This window comes from Maylandia zebra, unplaced genomic scaffold (genome assembly GCF_041146795.1).
Source record: "Maylandia zebra isolate NMK-2024a unplaced genomic scaffold, Mzebra_GT3a scaffold03, whole genome shotgun sequence".
Taxonomy (NCBI): Eukaryota; Metazoa; Chordata; class Actinopteri; order Cichliformes; family Cichlidae; genus Maylandia; species Maylandia zebra.
This window is the reverse complement of record NW_027490033.1, coordinates 1,174,789-1,190,816: the sequence shown is the minus strand read 5'-3', so window position 1 is coordinate 1,190,816 and position 16,028 is coordinate 1,174,789. Positions and strand designations below refer to the sequence as shown.

Genomic DNA, 16,028 nt, shown 5'->3' with positions numbered 1-16,028 from the left:
ATATATTTTCTTTATTTATAATAGTTTGTTTTATATTGTAGCAAAGTGTTACTTGGATACTTCTCTATGTGCTTCTTCATGTGCAATTTTGTTGCATTCTGAGCCTAAGAAATTTATTGTGATGAACTGCTGTTAGAATCAAGTTAAATTCTGATAAATCAGACAATTACCTCTCCAGCTGTTGTTACAGTCTTTGTTTATCGGATCCTTACAGGGTAAAAGATGACGACACCTAAAGAAATCCTTCTGGGGACTTTGGAGGATTTGGGACGTGATGACTTTGAAAAATTCACGTGGCATCTGAAGAACGGGTCTGTAGAAGGTTTACCAGCAATCCCAGTGAGTAAACTGGAGAATGCAGAGAGGACGGACATAGTGGATCTGATGTTTGATACCTACTCTATCAACACTTTTGAAGTCACTAAAAATCTTTTGGGGAGGATAAACAAGAATGATCTGTTGGAGAATTTAAATAAAACCATCCCAGAACCCACAGGTAAGTCAGGGAATGACTAAACAAAAAACACATAAACAATAAAAACATTAGTTAACATTACACAGGTGCCATTAAAATCCATATAAATAATAAATCCAAAACACTTGCCAACACTTTCAGGAGTGAGAGACTGCAGAAAGCCAACAGTTTATGTTTTATGCATCTGCACAAATAACCTCCTGTGTACACACATGAATATCTGCTCTTTGGGTTGGTTTGATTAAAATGGGACCAGCAGCAGGTTTTCTGCCCATTTTACAGATTTATATTGTCAGATTGGTTTTAGAGCTGTTTTATCAACATAAATGAGGCGACAACAACAGTTTGGGACACGTCACAAATATGATCAAAGTGCTTTCTCTTAAATCTATTTACCAGTTGAAGGTAAAGTTAAAAAAAATGGCTGCCATTTCTTTCTGCTGTTTGGAGACCCAAACAAAAAAATGCCCACACAGTAAATGCTTTTTATTATGGTTGATAAACAGGACACTAAGGTGATTGGTCAAAGGTTGGAGGAAAGCCACAGTTCTCCTTATATGACTAAAATCCACCATTTCAGCTCATGTTTTTTCTTCTGCAGCTTTCTGGGAGATTCCACTTCAGCCTTCTGCTGGCAACGCTCCCATTACCAAGCTTCCCTTAGGTAGTGTCATTAGAAGACATAGCATACATTTACACTGCTATGCAGATGACACCCAGCTCCATCTGTCCATGAAGTCAGATAACACACACCAATGAGTTAAACTGCAGGAATGTCTTAAAGACACAAAGACCTGGATGGCCGCTAACTTTCTGCTTCTTAATACAGATAAAACTGAGGTTATTGTACTCGGCCCTGAAAATCTTAGAAATATGGTATCTAAGCAGATTCTTACTCTGGATGGCATTACCTTGGCCTCCAGTAACACTGTGAGGAACCTTGGAGTCATTTTTGACCAGGACATGTCCTTCAACGCACATATTAAACAAACATGTAAGACTGCTTTCTTCCATTTGTGCAACATCTCTAAATTTAGAAATATCCCGTCTCAGAGAGACTCTGAAAAACTAGTTCATGCATTTATTACTTCCAGGCTGGACGACTGTAATTCATTATTATCAGGATGTCCAAAAAACTCGCTGAAAAGCCTTCAGCTAATCCAAAATGCTGCAGCAAGAGTCCTGACAGGGACTAGAAAGAGAGAGCAGATTTCTCCTGTATCGACTTCCTGTTAAATCCAGAATTGAATTCAAAATCCTGCTCCTCACATACAAGGTCTTAAATAATCAGGCCCCATCTTATCTTAATGACCTTGTAGTACCATATCCCCCTATTAGAGCACTTCGCTCTCGCTCTGCAGGCCTACTTGTTGTTCACAGAGTATTTAAAAGTAGAATGGGAGGCAGAGCCTTCAGTTTTCAGGACCCAAAAAGATAGTTGGGGTTTTTTCTGTTGTATTATTGTAGGTTCTTTACTTTACAATATAAAGCACATTGGGGTGACTGTTGTTGTTATTTGGAGGAATTAATAAAAAAAACTTTTATATTTGAAATTCTTTCATTTATTCTACATATTTATTCATCACTGGCTCCATAGTGTTGTTTATGTAATATGTGAAATGTTGCTAGTATTGATTTGGTGCTGTATAAATAAACACAATTAAATCAAATGTGTCTCTATAAAACCTGCCCTCAGTTATAACCCAAGTGTCAGGGCTCAATGGCTCATGAAAAGGAATGGAGTCAAGCACAGAACCAAAAAACGGAGGCTGAGTGACTTTTAACAGAAATGTATTTTACTAGATTTCTTGATGGAGAAAGCTGAATCACGGCTAAATTCAACAGCAAGCGAGGTATTATGAGAAGTGCAGAGCTGAGGCCAGAACATAAGCTGAGGCAGGTCAAAGGAACAACAGGGGCAGAATCGGGCGAATAGAAACTATCCAGGATCACTGGAACAAAGGAGATAATAATCAGAGTGGTCCACAGTGTAGTGAATGAGTCCAAGATTTAAAAACTAAGAGGTGTTACGTGGCTGCAGGTGGAGATCAGCTGGAGGAGGAGATGAATTAAATCTGGGTACAGAGTGAGATGTGGGTGCACATGGAGGCAGGCAGGTGAGGATGGCAGTTTGCAAGAGTGAGTTTTCCCAGCAGTGGCAGGCCAGAATCCTGAGGCGTGACTTATGGCGAGAGTTGGAAGATATATCCAGGTGCCGACTAGGGAACAGGAAAAGAGGGTTACGCGAAACAAGCTGAGGAGCACAAGACAAAATGTGAGGCAGAGAACTGACTGTGGTAAGCAGACAATCTGGAGAAGGTTCATTGTGAGTGCTGCTCATAAATACTGCCGGAGTAATTGGCAACAGGTGAGGAGCACGGAGGAGTGAGGAGGGCTCCACCCAGGCGAGGAGAGCTGATGCTGTGGAAAGTTACTCAGACTCACCCGGATCATGACACCAAGAGTCCAGTGAACTGAACACATAACCACAGTAACCAGAATGCAGTTTTCTCATTTGTGTCATTTGCTGTTTATTCATGCAGAGATTCTCACTGAGTGTCAGCTCAAACTCAAGTCAGACCTGAAGCAGAAGTTCCAGTGTGTGCTCGAGGGGATTTCTACAACAGAAAACCCGACCCTCCTGAGTCAGATCTACACAGAGCTCTATATCACAGGGGGAGGGACTGCAGAGGTCAATGATGAACATGAGGTCAGACAGATTGAAACAGCATCCAGGAAACCAGACAGACCAGAAACAACCATCAGACAAGAAGACATCTTTAAACTCCCACCTGGAAGAGATAAACCAATCAGAACAGTGCTGACAATGGGAGTGGCTGGCATTGGGAAAACAGTCCTAACACAGAAGTTCACCCTGGACTGGGCTGAAGACAAAGCCAACCAGGACATCCAGTTCATGTTTCCATTCACTTTCAGAGAGCTGAATCTGCTGAAAGAGGAAAAGTTCAGCTTGGTGGAACTTGTTCATCACTTCTTCACTGAAACCAAAGAAGCAGGAATCTGCAGCTTTGAAGACTTCCAGGTTGTGTTCATCTTTGATGGTCTGGATGAGTGTCGACCTCCTCTGAACTTCCACAAAACTACAATCCTGACTGACCCTAGAAAGTCCACCTCAGTGGATGTGCTGCTGATAAACCTCATTAGGGGGAAACTGCTTCCCTCTGCTCGCCTCTGGATAACCACACGACCTGCAGCAGCCAATCAGATCCCAGACTGTGTTGGCGTGGTGACAGAGGTCAGAGGGTTCACTGACCCACAGAAGGAGGAGTACTTCAGGAAGAGATTCAGAGATGAGGAGCAGGCCAGCAGTATCATCTCCCACATCAAGACATCACGAAGCCTCCACATCATGTGCTACATCCCAGTCTTCTGCTGGATCACTGCTACAGTTCTGGAGTTTGTCATGAAGAACAAAGAGAGCGAAGATCTGCCTAAGACTCTCACAGAGCTCTACCTACGCCTTGTGCTATTTCACCTAAAAACGAAGGACATCAAGTATGATGGAGGAGCTGAGACAGAGTCATGCAGGAAGATCATTGAGTCTCTGGGAAAACTGGCCTTTGATCAGCTGCAGAAAGGAAACCTGATCTTCTATAAATCAGACCTGACAGAGTGTGGCATCGATATCAGAGCAGCCTCAGTGTACTCAGGAGTGTTCACACAGATCTTTAAAGCTGATGAGTGCCACATGTTCAACAACGTTGTTTACTGTTTCATCCATCTGAGCATTCAGGAGTTCTTTGCTGCTCTTCATGTCTATCTGACCTTCATCAACTCTGGAGTCAACCTGCTTAAGAAACAATCTCCTCTCTTTAAAATCTTCCAGAAAACACTTACTGTAAAAGACTTCTACCAGAGTGCTGTGGACAAAGCCTTAGAGAGTCCAAATGGCCACCTGGACTTGTTCCTCCGCTTCCTCCTGGGTCTTTCACTGCAGACCAATCAGGATCTCCTATGCATGCTGACACAGACAGGAAGTAGCTCACAGACCAATCAGGAAACAGTCCAGTACATCAAGAAGAAGCTCAGTGGGAAACTGTCTGCAGAGAAAAGCATCAACCTGTTCCACTGTCTGAATGAACTGGATGATCGTTCTCTAGTGGAGGAGATCCAACAGTCCCTGAGATCAGGACGTCTCTCCACAGATCAACTGTCTCCTGCTCAGTGGTCGGCTCTGGTCTTCATCTTACTGTCATCAGATCTGGATGAGTTCGACCTGGAGAAATACTCCCGTTCAGAGAAGGCATTTTTGAAGCTGCTGCCAGTGGTCAAAGCATCCAAGAAAGTGCTGTAAGTGAATCTATGAACAAATATGTTTAATAATGCTAGATGAATAAAAGAATATGTCTCCATTGTTATTCTTCCTCAGGCTGAGTCGTTGTGCACTCTCAAAAAGAAGCTTTGAAGCTTTGTCTGAAATTCTCAGCTCCCCATCCAATCATCTGAGAGAGCTGGACCTGAGCTCGAACAAGCTGCAGGATTCAGAATTGGATTTGCTGTGTGTTGGACTAAAGAGTCCTGACTGTAAACTTGAAACTCTCAGGTAAGGATACAGACGTTTTGACACTTTTTGACTCTTAAATCTGTAAGTTTATCTTGATGCGGACGTTCAAAGTCAGCACAATTTTCCTTTTAAGTTCCTGAGTTTATATTTTTGACTGTCAGGTTGTCTGGACAGATGTTTTTATTTTATTTTATTTTTTTACTTGTCCCTAAAGTCAGAACTAAACCCACATGTAGATGACTTTCTGTTACTGGAGCAGCCTTCCTGAAGACAGCAGTGTGTTTTCATGCTTTTAAAGCCAAACTCACCTTTCTGACCTGGCTTTCATTTATTATCTATTTTTGTTTGTTTATTATATATTTATTTCTACTGTTTAACTACTGCTCACATCTTTTATCCTCCTTTTTAATTGTTCATTTCTTTTTACCCAGTGTTTCTATATTGCACTTTGTATTTGTCTATATTTATCATGCACTACTTTGCTCATTTATTGTTTGGTTTTAATGTTATTAAATTCCGGTTCTTTTGGTATTTGTTATGGCCAAAAAGACACGGCTCAAAAGTGGTCTTTTTACTTTTTAAGTTATTAAATTTGTAACTGTAGTGATTTGTGTGTGTGACAGAGAGGCACTGCCAGGGATTTTTGACACAAGTTGTTCTTGTAAAATCAGTCTGTGAAGGTTCTCAGACATCCAGGTCACCGTAGTCTAAGGAGCTTGGAAAGAAAAGCGTCTGGACTTCTTTAAGTTTCCTTGAAGATGTTTCACCTCTTATGAGAGAAGCGTCTTCAGTTCTAAGGGTCAAATGGTGGAGTGGGGCAGTCAGTGAAAGGGCAATGGTGGTGGCTCAGGGTTTGTATGTTTGGGGGGTTCAGAGGGAAAAGATGAATGCAGGTCTGGAGTTGCTGTGTGAGAGCAGGGAGTGAATCTGATCAAACATGAGTGTCATGAAGCCTGTTTGCAGTTATTTGCACTGTTTTCCACTCTGGATGTTGTTTCTGTTCAGCTGTGAGTATAAAAGGCTCCATTCTACAACCTGTTTGTGTTAGTTGTTCAATAGAAACATTATTTTGTGCTGATGTTGCACTTCTTTTAGTCACAACCAGAGTTTTTGAAGTCTGCATAAAAATGATTTAAATGACTTTTGAATATTACTTTAAATACTTAGATTTAAAGTTCTGAAAAAAGTTTAAATACAAAGATCAGTATTGTCTAATGTTTTGGCTGCAGTGTGTTTTTGCAGACAGGTATAACTGAACAGCTTTAGTGTTTAGATTTTTTAAACTTGAGTATGAACTTATACAAAATGCAGCAAGATATTAAAAAAAAACGTTTGATCATAAAATCGACTATATTGGATTCATATCGATATCGGACATAAAACGTGGCATCGTTCCATCTCTGCTTTGATTAGAGACACAGCTCTAATCAAAGAGATGGTCCGCTTGCCTCCGCCCCAGAGAGAAGGGTTACATCTCCTGGATTTAGGTGTTTTCCAATTTGTCATCATTTTGAAAAGTTTACATTTCTTCAGTGTTGAGCAGCAGAAATGAGGCTTTACTGTCAGAGGCCGACAGCACTGAACACAACAGCAGACTGGTGGCTAATAAACAGTGAATGATGCAGAAACAGATATTTGAAGCTGTTCTTGGAGTACACTGAGAGAGAGAGAGCTGTGCAGGCAGGAACAGCCAAAGTCAGAGAGAATTCATGAGCATATTTATCAAACGTGAAGCAGAGTTTGGATCTTCTTTTGCTGCTGCTTCACTCAGTTTTGGTTGGAGACAGATGAAACCTGCAGCTTCAGGATCTGTGAGCTGTCCACTTTCAGCCCCGACGGCGTGTCCGTGTACGTGCCGTCGAGTGAACGATCCACGCTCTGTGTTTCCATCTTTGTGTGTTTAGCTGCTCTCATTTACTGTTTTATCTGTTTGCTGCTTGTTGAAATAGTTTGTGAGCTTTAACCTGAGATTCTGGCAAAATACATTTATATTAAACATCGATTCAGGATTGAATGAATCAACATCATTTTATTCAAATTAAAACCATTTAAATGGGAACATGAATTTTTTACAGCCGCCTCTAATGCTGGGTAATGTCAGCTGGTCCATGTGCAGCTGGCTGTGAGGCTCAGGGAGCATCTACAAAGTGCAACACTGAAAGAACATCATCCATAAATATTGAGTAAGAACTGGACTCTCATACAGCGAGACTCAAATGCCTTTAAACATCAGCTTATCCTGCTGATCCAAGTCCAACACTGAGTTTGTAAAAACATGTTTGTCAATCATTTTGTTTGGTTTCTGAGGAAAAAGATTCAATAACTTGCTGCTAATACACAACATTTCATCATATTTCCTCATAACCCTCTTTTGTCTGACCATTTGATCCCATTTGAATTTGCAATAAAGGATCCACAGAGTTTGGTGACAATAATGACAGTAGATGTTTGTGTGAAAGTGCTGGAAGCAAATGAGTGTGTGAAGTTCTTTCAGTGTTGCACTTTGTAGACGCTCCCTGAGCACTGGTCTCACAGCCAGCTGCACATAGAGACCAGTGTTGTTAGTCCAGGTCAGAAGATGACTTGTTGGAATGAAAATGAGCTTGTAGTTTGTCTGCTTTAATAATGTGACTGGAAAAAGGTGTTGGACTTCAAATATGTCCATTTCTGTCACACTTCACCTTTAAAAGTGAAGCCATGTGGTTCCTGGAAGGAAAAACACGACTTTTTCAAGTCTTTGTCCTGTTTTTATGAGAAATGTACGACTTTAATGTTCTTTTTTCTATACTCAATTTTTATTATAATTTACAACATTGCAACTTGTACTTGTCAATGTTCACAAGTAGGACAGTTACAGGAACTGCAATGCAGAAATCTAGATTAAAATAAGAACTGCAATTAGGAAGCACAAAACAAAACCCAAGCAAGCAAACAAACAGACAACAACATAACAAAAAGAAAACAAAACATAAACTTTATGTAATATTAAATAACTTGTGACAAACTTAGCCGTAAATGGACAAAACGAAACAGACCTATGCTAAATTATTGAAACAGTAAAGCATGTATGGGTCGCCAACGCTCAGTAAACAATTCTCTCTGAATCCGCAGAGCAGATGTTATTTCCTCCATCTGGTAAATTTCTCTTGCTTTATCAATCCACATATTATATGAAGGTGGGTCAAGATTCAGCCATTTAATAGTGATACACTTTAGTGCTGCTGTAAGATTCTTAAGAGATACGTTTTATTGTTTCCCGCAAAACCCTTTGGTAAGACTCCTAAAATGGCTAACTGTTGGTCTTTTGTTAATGGTTGTTGGAAAACTGTATTGAGAACTTTAAATATGTCATTCCAAAGTGAGCAGATTTTTGGGCATGACCAGAATATATGTGAGTGGGTTCCTAAAGAAGTACCACAATTTCGCCAGCAGGTGTCAGGATTTGTAGGCTTCATTTTGGCCATTATCTCTGGGGTTCTAAAATATCTCATGACCACCTTCCATTTAAATTCTCTCCACAGCCCAGAATTAGTCACCAGATGGGCTTCACCGAACACCTCTTCCCAGGTGTCCTCTGAGATTTGAGTGCCAGTCTCAGCTTCCCACCTTGCCTTAATATCCAAAGTTGCATTTGTATTGAAACTCATAAATGCGTTATAAAAATGACTGATTAATTTTGGGGAGGAATTACTTTGAAATGTTTTTAGAAATATTTCCTCAATGGGTGAGGGCTCCAAAACTTGCCTCCATTCTTTATGTTTTGTCAAAAAGCTTCTTAGCTGCAGAAATCTAAAAAAGTCAGAAGAAGGAAGCCGAAACTGACCTCAACTGTTCAAATGAGCTCAGGTGCCCATTCCTCACAACATGACAAAGTTTATGAAGCCCGCTATGTGACCATGCTCTGAAGCCAGAGTCTTCCACAATGGGAGAAAACCCTGCAGGGAGGAGAGGCTTGATAGAATTGAAAATTTCTTTTGGAAGACCAAATGATTGTTTGATTCTACGCCAAATCTTTAGTGTGACCCTCGTCCGTTCCCCCATATGCACATTTTTAATTGAAATGTTAGAAAAAAGCAGGGATTCCAATGATCTTTCGCACATTGTCTTCTCAATGTTTAGCCACTGAGTTTCAGACAAACCCCGCACCCATACAGTCAGGGGTCTCATCTGAGCTGCCCAGAAATAATATTTCAGGTTTGGAACAGCCAATCCCCCCTGCAGGTTTGACAGTTTTAATCTTTGGAACTTGATCATCCCTCATGTGTTTCATGTCTCTGTGTTTCATGTCTCTGTGTCGCATCGTCTGTGTTCCCACCCTCCATATTTTCATGCCCAGTCTTTTGTATTCTTAGCCATAGCTTTCCGTGTCTTCATGATTTATTATAGTATTAGTTCCCCAGTTTAGTTCTCTTCACTGTGATTCTGCCTTGTTTGATGTCTTCAGCCGAAATAAAGGCACGCTTTTCGTTCAAAACTCAGTTTCATGTCTGCGCCAGTGTCTGCGCCTGAGTCCTCCACACACTCTCCATACGGTCAGCCACTGTGACCGTGACACTAAACTACATGCTGTGTGCAGCCACTCTCCTGAGCCTGTATTATATACACAGCGGTTACAATGACAAACTGAATACAATCTCATATCTACAAAACAGGCTGAGTCAAAGTTGCAGCTACGCTTATGAACATGGAGAAAAAACAGGCGAGTTATCAGCTCACCAGCTACGACTAAGAACAGCTAACCAACTATCCTTGAGCTCTACAATGACCAGGGAATAAGGTCTACAGACAACCAAACTATCCTTGAGATCCACAATGATTTCAATAAGGTGTTTGATATTCCCTCCTTGGGAGAAGATGCGATCGCTAGTCTGGAGGAACATGTCTCTAATGTTGGAATTGAAACGGCCGTACGGAGCATGCAGTCTGGAAAATCTGCTGCCCCGACGGGTATCCATCTGATTTTTTCATAAAGTTTTCTGACCGACTGAATTCACTGTTAAAATCAACTTTTGAAGAATCCTTCCTCTCACAGTCGTTGCCTCCAACAATGCATCAAGCAGTGATGTGTTTAATTGTAAAACAGGAAAAAGACCATTTAGATTGTCGTTCATGTCGTTTAATATCTTTGTTCAACACAGACACCAAGATCCTGGCTCAAGTGTTGGCCCGTCGCTTACACAAGTATTTGTCCTCCATTATTTCACCAGACCAGACGGGCTTTATTAGGCACTCTTTTTTGAACATTAGAGCTCTATTAAATATCATTTATACCCATGTTAAAGGTGATACATTGGAAACTGTCATTTGGCTTGACGCAGAAAAGGCGTTGGATCGGGTGAGATGGGATTTTTTTTTATATGCTTAAAAAATGTGTCTTTAATTTTGTATCTTGGATAAAAGTATTGTATTGCTCCCCTCTAACAGCCGTCCAGACTAACAATAATCTGCCCCCCAGGACAGGGATGCCCTCTGTCTCCTTTTTGCCATTGAACCGCTAGCTGTTGCTCTGAGACAATGTGTTGGTGTTGAGGGAAAACATCGAGGGGGTATCGAACATGAAGTCTCTCTTTATGCCGACGACATGATTTTATTTATTTCCAACCGATCGAACAGCCTCCGCAAACTTTTGGATAGACTTACAATAATAATAATAATAATACGTTTTATTTATAGGCGCCTTTAAGAGCCTCAAGGTCACCTTAATGCATACTTAAGGAATTTGGGACAATTTCTGGATATAAAGTGAATTTTGGGAAGAGCGAGGCAAAGTCTATCTGTACGACAACTGGGGAGTTTTGTGTATTTTAGCCCCTTTTAAACCCAGCTATAACAAGTTTAAGTACTCGGGCATCTGGGTGACAAGAAAACCACAAAGACTTGTAGAAAACTATCTTCCTTTATTGTCGAAGCTTAAAGAGGATTTTGGAAAATGTGAGTTTTGCCTCTTTATATTTATGGTGGGGATGCAGAACAAGGAGCAAAGATGAATGTGATGCTGAATCAGCAGAAGACTTGGACTCATTTGATTCCAGCTTTGATATCATTGATTTCAATATGTCCATTTCTGTCACACTTCACCTTTAAAAGTGAAGCCATGTGGTTCCTGGAAGGAAAAACACGACTTTTTCAAGTCTTTGTCCTGTTTTTATGAGAAATGTACGACTTTAATGTGAAACATTCAGAGTTTTTTCTCTTGTTGTGTTTGTTTGAAGCTGCTTCCTGTTGGCTTCAGCTGTTTGGAGTTTCCATTTTCTAAACTTCTACATTCTGAACCTTCTTCAGCTCTGAACAGATGATGAAACACTGAATGATTTCAAGCACTTTGTCTAATAAACTTACATCTTTCATTCTTTATACAGATTGAGGGGCTGTGGTTTGTCAGAGATCAGCTGTGATTATCTGGCAGCAGCACTGAAGTCCAACCCCTCCCATCTGAGACAGCTGGACCTGAGCTCCAACAACAAGCTGCAGGATCCAGGAGTGAAGCATCTGTGTGGTTTCCTGGAGAGTCCAGGATGTAAACTTGAAACTCTGAGGTCAGTCAGCATGTTTTAGTTGTGCTGAGATGAATATGATGTGAAAGTTGTGCTGACACTAAACTGCAGACATCAGGCTGATATTATACTGATCCACACTGAGGATCTTCATGGTAAAGTCTGTTTTCTTCTTCTCTGGTTTAGTCCATTGACTGCAGCAGAACAATGTTCACATTTCAAACAGTGATGCTCAACGTATGGCCCGCGGCCCACACGCGGCCTGCCCACCTTTCCTGATTCAGAGAGAGGGGACCCTGATTAACTGTGTAGCTTCTTCCTCACAGTTCTAAGTATCAGACACAACAATGAATAATCCACAGCTGACTGTCTTTAGCAGGTCAAAGGTCACGGCACACAGCAGACAGTCAGAAATATTCTAACTCTGATCATTTATCAGTTGTGACACTGTGAGACTTGATCAGAGGTGTGATCATCACAGCAGAGGCCTTTGTGTCAAAGTCACTGAGGATCAAACAGAAACACATGAAGCAGATTTTCCTCTTCTGGCTTTTTATAGCAGATAACCTTCAAAATATTCTGCAGTCGATCAAAAACTGAAGCAAACCATGAAGCAACATGTGAACATGAGCTGATGCTGCTGAAGTGAAGCAAAGTTACAGAGGTTTGATTACAGACACAGCTGAGAGTTTGTAATCTGTCATCATTTTAAAAAGTTTCCATGGAACAGCAGAAATGAGGCTTTACTGTCAGAGGCCGACAGCACTGAACACAACAGCAGACTGGTGGCTAATAAACAGTGAATGATGCAGAAACAGATGTTTGAAGCTGTTCTTGGAGTACACTGAGAGAGAGAGAGCTGTGCAGGCAGGAACAGCCAAAGTCAGAGAGAATTCATGAGCATATTGATCAAACGTGAAGCAGAGTTTGGATCTTCTTTTGCTGCTGCTTCACTCAGTTTTGGTTGGAGACAGATGAAACCTGCAGCTTCAGGATCTGTGAGCTGTCCACTTTCAGCCCCGACGGCGTGTCCGTGTACGTGCCGTCGAGTGAACGATCCACGCTCTGTGTTTCCATCTTTGTGTGTTTAGCTGCTCTCATTTACTGTTTTAGCTGTTTGCTGCTTGTTGAAATAGTTTGTGAGCTTTAACCTGAGATTCTGGCAAAATACATTTATATTAAACATCGATTCAGGATTGAATGAATCAACATCGTTTTATTCAAATTAAAACCATTTAAATGGGAACATGAATTTTTTACAGCCGCCTCTAATGCTGGGTAATGTCAGCTGGTCCATGTGCAGCTGGCTGTGAGGCTCAGGGAGCGTCTACAAAGTGCAACACTGAAAGAACATCATCCATAAATATTGAGTAAGAACTGGACTCTCATACAGCGAGACTCAAATGCCTTTAAACATCAGCTTATCCTGCTGATCCAAGTCCAACACTGAGTTTGTAAAAACATGTTTGTCAATCATTTTGTTTGGTTTTTGAGGAAAAAGATTCAATAAGTTGCTGCTAATACACAACATTTCATCATATTTCCTCATAACCCTCTTTTGTCTGACCATTTGATCCCATTTGAATTTGCAATAAAGGATCCACAGAGTTTGGTGACAATAATGACAGTAGATGTTTGTGTGAAAGTGCTGGAAGCAAATGAGTGTGTGATGTTCTTTCAGTGTTGCACTTTGTAGACGCTCCCTGAGCACTGGTCTCACAGCCAGCTGCACATAGAGACCAGTGTTGTTAGTCCAGGTCAGAAGATGACTTGTTGGAATGAAAATGAGCTTGTAGTTTGTCTGCTTTAATAATGTGACTGGAAAAAGGTGTTGGACTTCAAATATGTCCATTTCTGTCACACTTCACCTTTAAAAGTGAAGCCATGTGGTTCCTGGAAGGAAAAACACGACTTTTTCAAGTCTTTGTCCTGTTTTTATGAGAAATGTACGACTTTAATGTGAAACATTCAGAGTTTTTTCTCTTGTTGTGTTTGTTTGAAGCTGCTTCCTGTTGGCTTCAGCTGTTTGGAGTTTCCATTTTCTAAACTTCTACATTCTGAACCTTCTTCAGCTCTGAACAGATGATGAAACACTGAATGATTTCAAGCACTTTGTCTAATAAACTTACATCTTTCATTCTTTATACAGTGTCTGTGGTTTGTCAGATATTGGCCTTGATTATCTGGCAGCAGCACTGAAGTCCAACCCCTCGTATCCCACAGAGGTGGACCTGAGTGGAACCTACAGCAACCTGCAGGATCCAGGAGTGAAGCATCTGTGTGGTTTTCGGGAGAATCCACGATGTCGATTTGAAACTCTGAGGTCAGTCAGCATGTTTTAGTTGTGCTGAGATGAATATGATGTGAAAGTTGTGCTGACACTAAACTGCAGACATCAGGCTGATATTATACTGATCCACACTGAGGATCTTCATGGTAAAGTCTGTTTTCTTCTTCTCTGGTTTAGTCCATTGACTGCAGCAGAACAATGTTCACATTTCAAACAGTGATACTCAACGTATGGCCCGCGGCCCACACGCGGCCTGCCCACCTTTCCTGATTCAGAGAGAGGGGACCCTGATTAACTGTGTAGCTTCTTCCTCACAGTTCTAAGTATCAGACACAACAATGAATAATCCACAGCTGACTGTCTTTAGCAGGTCAAAGGTCACGGCACACAGCACTCTGTGAAACAGTTTGGAGCAGGAATTCTTGCACATTTACAAACTGACACTGCTGCACGGCATGCTGGGTAATGCTAGCTGCTCAGGTATGGGCGTGCTAATGGCTGTGAGGCTCTGTGGCTGCAGAACACCGAAGAAGAGAAAAGAGAGGTGGAGGATGAAGAAAAGAGGCGGAGATGAAGCAGAAGTTTTGCTCCAGAGAGGAGCTGTGTCTGTGTGGGCGGGGCTCAGACAGCTCCGCCCACACAGCGACAGTGAAGCAGGTGAAGAGTAATAAATGAAGACAGCAGACAGTATTTGATAAGCTGATGTACAAACATGTAGGTCGTGTCCAAATTCATGGGCTGCATCCTCCTGAGGCCGCATTTGTAGACCGATTACGTCACAGCGACACGTCGAAGGCTGTCCAAATTCGTAGACTCCTCCGAATGCAGCCAACAAATGCGTCCTCCTTTTCCCCGAATTTGAAGGATGGGTCGGGTGTGTCCTTCGTGGCCTACCATATCCCAGAATTCATAGCGCGGCCCAGCCAAACTCCAGTTTCCAACAATGGCGGCCGCTACTAAGTTTTAAAATTACTCATACTAATCTTTTTCGGTCACAAAATAAACTTTTAACATATTTTCAGGCGAGAAAGTAGCTGTGTAAACATCAAATATCTGCTCGGTTTATCAAGATACCGCATATTTGCAAAAGTGCTTCGACGTTTTCGGAGACGTCTGCTACCCACCAGCTCGATAGCTCGCCGGGAGCTCGAGGGTCACTGAAGCCGCCGAGAACGGCACAACTCCCGGCACATCATTTTCAGATCACCGCGGACTTTCGCTACTCAGGTTAAACGTGATATATAAGTCACTTAGACAACCTCAAAATGTTATTGTTTGGCTTTTTTCAGTGTTTTGTTTGTTCGTGAGTAAATCGGTTTGGCTGAGATTAAAGTTATTAGATTAGATTAGATAAAATAAAACTTTATTAATCCCCCAGGTGGGTTCCTCCTTGGTCTTTACAGAGCTGACTAAACGTCAAACAGAAAACTGATTAAACAGAAGTATGAGACGGTCGAGAATTTACGCCAGTGTCCTGTTATATTTTAGATAGCAAGGAGCAGACGGCTGAGTTTATTAAACTCCACCGAGACAGCGGTGACGCTAATCAGAAGGCTAGACCGTCCAATTTCCCCAGCCGTTTATTTCCAGCCTACCCGACCTTCTGAGGACCCAGCCCACGTAGACCGCAAAGGCCGGGTCCTCGGGAGGATGCAGCCCATGAATTTGGACACGACCGTAGAATGATGGTGGCAGCTACAGAAACAGGTCCATACAGACTGAAGCGTGTCTCAGTCTGAATGTACACTGCTGTTATAAGAGCTGTGGAAACTCAGGTCAAAAGGACGTAACCACACTGCTGACAGTTCCAGGACATTCACAGAGTTACAGCATCATTTGTGACCATAAAGACAGAAAGCTCATCCAAATCCTGGGATTAAAAGTCTGTCCTGGTGGTGTCCAGTCAAACACGTCTCTGTGAAAGCTTCAATCCAACAGGCTCCAAAGTCCTTCTGCTCATTTCCTCGCCGGGTTCTTGATGCTCCTGTACCATCTCTCTGTCATCCTCCTCGCTCCCTCTTTGCACTCACAGTCTTTGTGCATCATTAACACTCACATGTGGAAAACCAAAGTTTTACTGGGCAGAAGATGATCATCAGTGACGCTGTCTTTAAAACACTCTTGTTAGAAATGTACGACTTTAATGTGAAACATTCAGAGTTTTTTCTCTTGTTGTGTTTGTTTGAAGCTGCTTCCTGTTGGCTTCAGCTGTTTGGAGTTTCCATTTTCTAAACTTCTACATTC

General features: G+C 41.7%; 2 protein-coding genes across 2 annotated transcripts in view; both read left to right on the top strand.

Moving 5' to 3' along the window:
* Positions 1–16,028, top strand: part of LOC112432436 (protein NLRC3) — a 3,307,575-nt gene that overhangs the window by 2,190,625 nt on the left and 1,100,922 nt on the right. The gene's annotated exons all lie outside the window — the stretch shown is intronic.
* LOC112430409 (NACHT, LRR and PYD domains-containing protein 3-like) lies at positions 218–14,452 on the top strand. The gene is made up of 6 exons (XM_076881203.1): positions 218–496; positions 3,019–4,786; positions 4,866–5,039; positions 11,360–11,536; positions 13,644–13,817; positions 14,305–14,452. Exons 1-6 carry the CDS (start codon positions 223–225, stop codon positions 14,450–14,452), a joined length of 2,715 nt encoding a protein of 904 aa, XP_076737318.1. The 5' UTR covers positions 218–222.

Bases quoted from the DNA above. Each gene is read 5' to 3' on its own strand.
- LOC112430409 (XM_076881203.1), top strand. From the start codon at position 223: ATGACGACACCTAAAGAAATCCTTCTGGGGACTTTGGAGGATTTGGGA. The intron at 5,040-11,359 runs GTAAGGATACAG...TTCTTTATACAG, and splicing joins TGTAAACTTGAAACTCTCAG to ATTGAGGGGCTGTGGTTTGT. The intron at 11,537-13,643 runs GTCAGTCAGCAT...TTCTTTATACAG, and splicing joins TGTAAACTTGAAACTCTGAG to TGTCTGTGGTTTGTCAGATA.